General features: G+C 45.4%; 1 protein-coding gene across 1 annotated transcript; it reads right to left on the reverse strand.

Annotated features, from left to right (window-relative positions):
• Positions 1 to 1,106: 1,106 nt before the first annotated feature.
• Positions 1,107 to 3,087, reverse strand: si:dkeyp-59c12.1 (Ras-related and estrogen-regulated growth inhibitor-like protein). The gene is made up of 4 exons (XM_035642483.2): positions 2,906 to 3,087; positions 2,747 to 2,800; positions 2,585 to 2,661; positions 1,107 to 2,135 (listed from the first exon to the last, which is right to left on the reverse strand). Exons 1-4 carry the CDS (start codon positions 2,952 to 2,954, stop codon positions 1,710 to 1,712), a joined length of 606 nt encoding a protein of 201 aa, XP_035498376.1. The 5' UTR covers positions 2,955 to 3,087; the 3' UTR covers positions 1,107 to 1,709.
• Between the last annotated feature and the right edge of the window lie 259 nt (positions 3,088 to 3,346).

The following is a 3,346-nucleotide window of genomic DNA, read 5'->3' on the forward strand; positions in this document are numbered from 1 at the left end:
GGGTCCCGTTGTGAAGCGACCCAGCGGGGTCAGGGACTGTGACAGGAACCTGCAGGAGCTGGACTGACCCAGTCTTAATTTGTTAACGTGTGTCTTGTTCCTGTCAGACTCCTCATGCACAAGAATAGAGGAGAGGGGGAGCAGGCACCAGCTTATCTGCCATTTGCCCTCCCAAGCTCCCAAGGGGGGGGGGGACGATTGCTAATGTTGGGTGTCAGAGCCTGTTTACTGGAGCAGACCAGCGATGAATTAGAGGAATTTTTCAGGGCAAATAGTCTTGGTTGCAGAGCACAGGTCTTAAGTGTTGTAGCAAATCAAAGACCCACTGTAGAGCACTGCAATCCCACATGCCACCGTCTGCAAACTGTTGCACAATACAAAAGAATCTTACTGTTATCACCACAAAATACTCTGATTTGATACGCTGTATCAAATATGAGCATGGCCTTTTAGGTTTTAGAGTCAGGAGTCATATGAACATACACACCCGCTCTCAGGCCAAGAGGTGGCAGGTCCACTGAATGTTCCCTGGCTGATTCTTGAGCCTCAGCAGGATCATTTCCTCCCCGTGTCCATCAGAGAAAGATTTCACATATTCGCACCAAAGAGGAAAAGTTTGTTTGGCAAGTTTCTTCAAATATGTAGTCATTACCCAGTCCAATGGCACTAGGTGATTACCTTCGGATATGACTGTACTGCAATGTAATATGAATGTGTGATAAAAGTGTGGAATTGAGCCATAAAGAAATTCTGACAGTTCTTTCAAATAAAAGGTGAGAAGCTACCTGGAACTGTGTTCGGCTGGCTGCAGCAATCCAAAAACATCTTTTTGAGGTTGTGCGTTGTCTTAATTCAGACACCGATGAACTGTAGAGTCGTAAGATAAGTTTTTTTTTGTAATGATAGGATTATATGGTTTAAGTCAATAAGCCCTCATGTCCATTAGTGTCTATCCTCAACCAAACAGCTTGCTGATCTGGAGCGTATCCAGATCCTTTATCAAACCCTTTATGGGGTACGAACATTGCCTCATGGTGATCAATAAATATGTCACCGGACGACAAACATTTTGGTTTTTTAAATCAAAACAACGGGAAATCATACAATTGTATACATTGGTGTTTTATTCAATCCCGTACAAGCTATTAAACAGAGTTTAGACAGACAATGCATTTCAGGACATGACACATAATCAATGAATTCAACTTGGGAAAGTTCATAAATATTAAAAAAAAAACGCTTGTTTTGCTTTGCTGTGTTTAGGCTTTAATAAATACAAATCCAAAAAATAATTTTTCACTTTTTTCCAACATTACAAAGGTTTATCTTTGGCATATGCATCACAAGAAAGCGCACTTTTTATTTTGTGCAAAGAAATTATTCCAATCTGTAAAACACCACTTAATCGTATTGCATATGTTGTTGTACCCAATGTCAATCTCATTTCATCAGTTCAGCTCATAAACCATCACCAAAAAACCTCTGCACCCTCGGCACAATTTCACCTTTTCTCAATTCTAATGGCTTTTCTTTTCTCTGAAGACTTTCTTCACTTTGCTCCCGTCTCTGTAGTGTCTCTGTCTCTGGAGGCTCCATCGTTTCCTTTATCACAGTGACACGTGGAGCAATTACTAATATTTCACTGTCGGACCCCGACACGCACGATGCAGCTTCGTGGGAAAACTCCTTCCTCTCCTGTCATGGTCTTGCTAAAAGGAGTCTGTCCGTCTCCTGGCAAACACAGCAGACATGCTTCTCACGATGCCCTTGAACCCCAGAGGTCTCTTTGTGGTCAGCTTGGCGTCTTTCATCCTGTCCACCAGCCCGTGGAACACCATGAGCACGCCGTGGTAGTTCTCGGCCGCCGACACCTCGTAGAAGTGGCAGTCGGTGTTGAGGGCCAGGAGGCGGCCCTCCTCGCTCAGCACTGTCCGCCTGTGGTGTAGATCCCTCATGTTACCCACAATCACTATGGGCGCCTTGTCAGCGTTCAGGTAGACTTTGGCGGATCTGATGGTCTGAATGAGCCTGCCGACGCTGTTGAAACTGGCCCGGTCGCAGATGCTGTAGACGAGGACGTAGGCGTCGGCCCACTGGACCTTTTTCTCAAAGAGGGACGTCTCCCCGGACGAGTCCTGTGAAATCAAACTTTGGAGTTCATCTACAGCAACAACCCTCGGTGGAAAGTAGGTAAGTACATTCACTTGAGTACTACATTTCGCTACAAATGTGACTTCTGTTACTGACTGTACCCTTCAACCAAATATAAAGTAGTTCAATTAACAACGTCCTCACCAGCTGCAACATTCAGTCTACTGTTTATGTCCAGATTTCTATTATGAAACAGCAGCAGTATAATAGATGTTGTAATACAACAGTGTGGAAATTTGTAGATGATCCAGTCGTAAAGGAACATTTTTCTGAATTTTCCGAAGTACAAGTTTTACTGCAGAAACTTAACTTGTACTGGAGGAGTTTTTGCACTGTAGTATCTCAGCGTTCATTTGATTTGAGGAGAACTTCTGCCTTTCAATAACACCTATAAAGTTATTGATAGTAAGTTTAGTTCATCAAGTATAATTACCTCAGAATAGGGAGAATCCCAAACATTCAGGGTGACCTCCCTTCCGTCGACCGCAAAGCTGTGACTGTAGATGGACTCTGCGAGAAAAAGGAAATGATTAAGTCCAGGCTGGTTGAAGTGTGTTCTCCTTCGAGCGGAACCAAACGCCGATGGGACGCTCACCGACATCTCCGTACTCCCCGATGAACCGCCGGGTCAAGAGGCGCACAGTCAGCGCTGAAAGGGAAAAGAACAAGGCTGGACTCAGCAACGCGTGCGACAGAGACACGAGACACGAACATACACCCGCATCTCCGCCGGGCGGGATTATTATCTCGTCACCTGACTTTCCGACGCGCTCGGTGCCCAGAACGACGATGTTGGCCTCCATGGTCCGAGTCCTTGTGCTGCGCGTGCGCCAGAGGAGCAGGCGGCGGCTCTTATAGCACCACGCAGGAGGGCGGAGGAAACTGACCACCCGGACCACTGGAGCTCTCCCTCTTCTGTTCCTCTGTTACTGCTTAAAAAAAGAGAAGGAAAAAAAGGCGGCAAAAGTTGTTTTCACGGAACATTATGACGTCAGGGTGAGGTTGACCTTTGACCCTTTGGAAAAAAAATGCCATTACTTCTCCATTTTCTCCTACAAGACATTTATGAGTGCATGTTATTTGCTCAGGAGCAGAGGCGCGTGGGACGCATTGAGGCAGAAGCACACCAGTGCATTAGTGTAGCTTTTCTAAGTAGCTTTTTTGATAATACGTATGAGTCAAGTCAAGTCAAGTC

Source organism: Scophthalmus maximus, chromosome 7 (assembly GCF_022379125.1).
Source record: "Scophthalmus maximus strain ysfricsl-2021 chromosome 7, ASM2237912v1, whole genome shotgun sequence".
NCBI lineage: Eukaryota > Metazoa > Chordata > Actinopteri > Pleuronectiformes > Scophthalmidae > Scophthalmus > Scophthalmus maximus.

Excerpts from the sequence above, each read along its gene's own strand:
- si:dkeyp-59c12.1 (XM_035642483.2), bottom strand. The coding sequence starts at position 2,954 with ATGGAGGCCAACATCGTCGTTCTGGGCACCGAGCGCGTCGGAAAGTCA. Across the intron at positions 2,801-2,905 it reads CGAGCGCGTCGGAAAGTCAG|CGCTGACTGTGCGCCTCTTG; the intron begins GTGACGAGATAA and ends TTTCCCTTTCAG. Across the intron at positions 2,136-2,584 it reads GGGATTCTCCCTATTCTGAG|GACTCGTCCGGGGAGACGTC; the intron begins GTAATTATACTT and ends TTGATTTCACAG.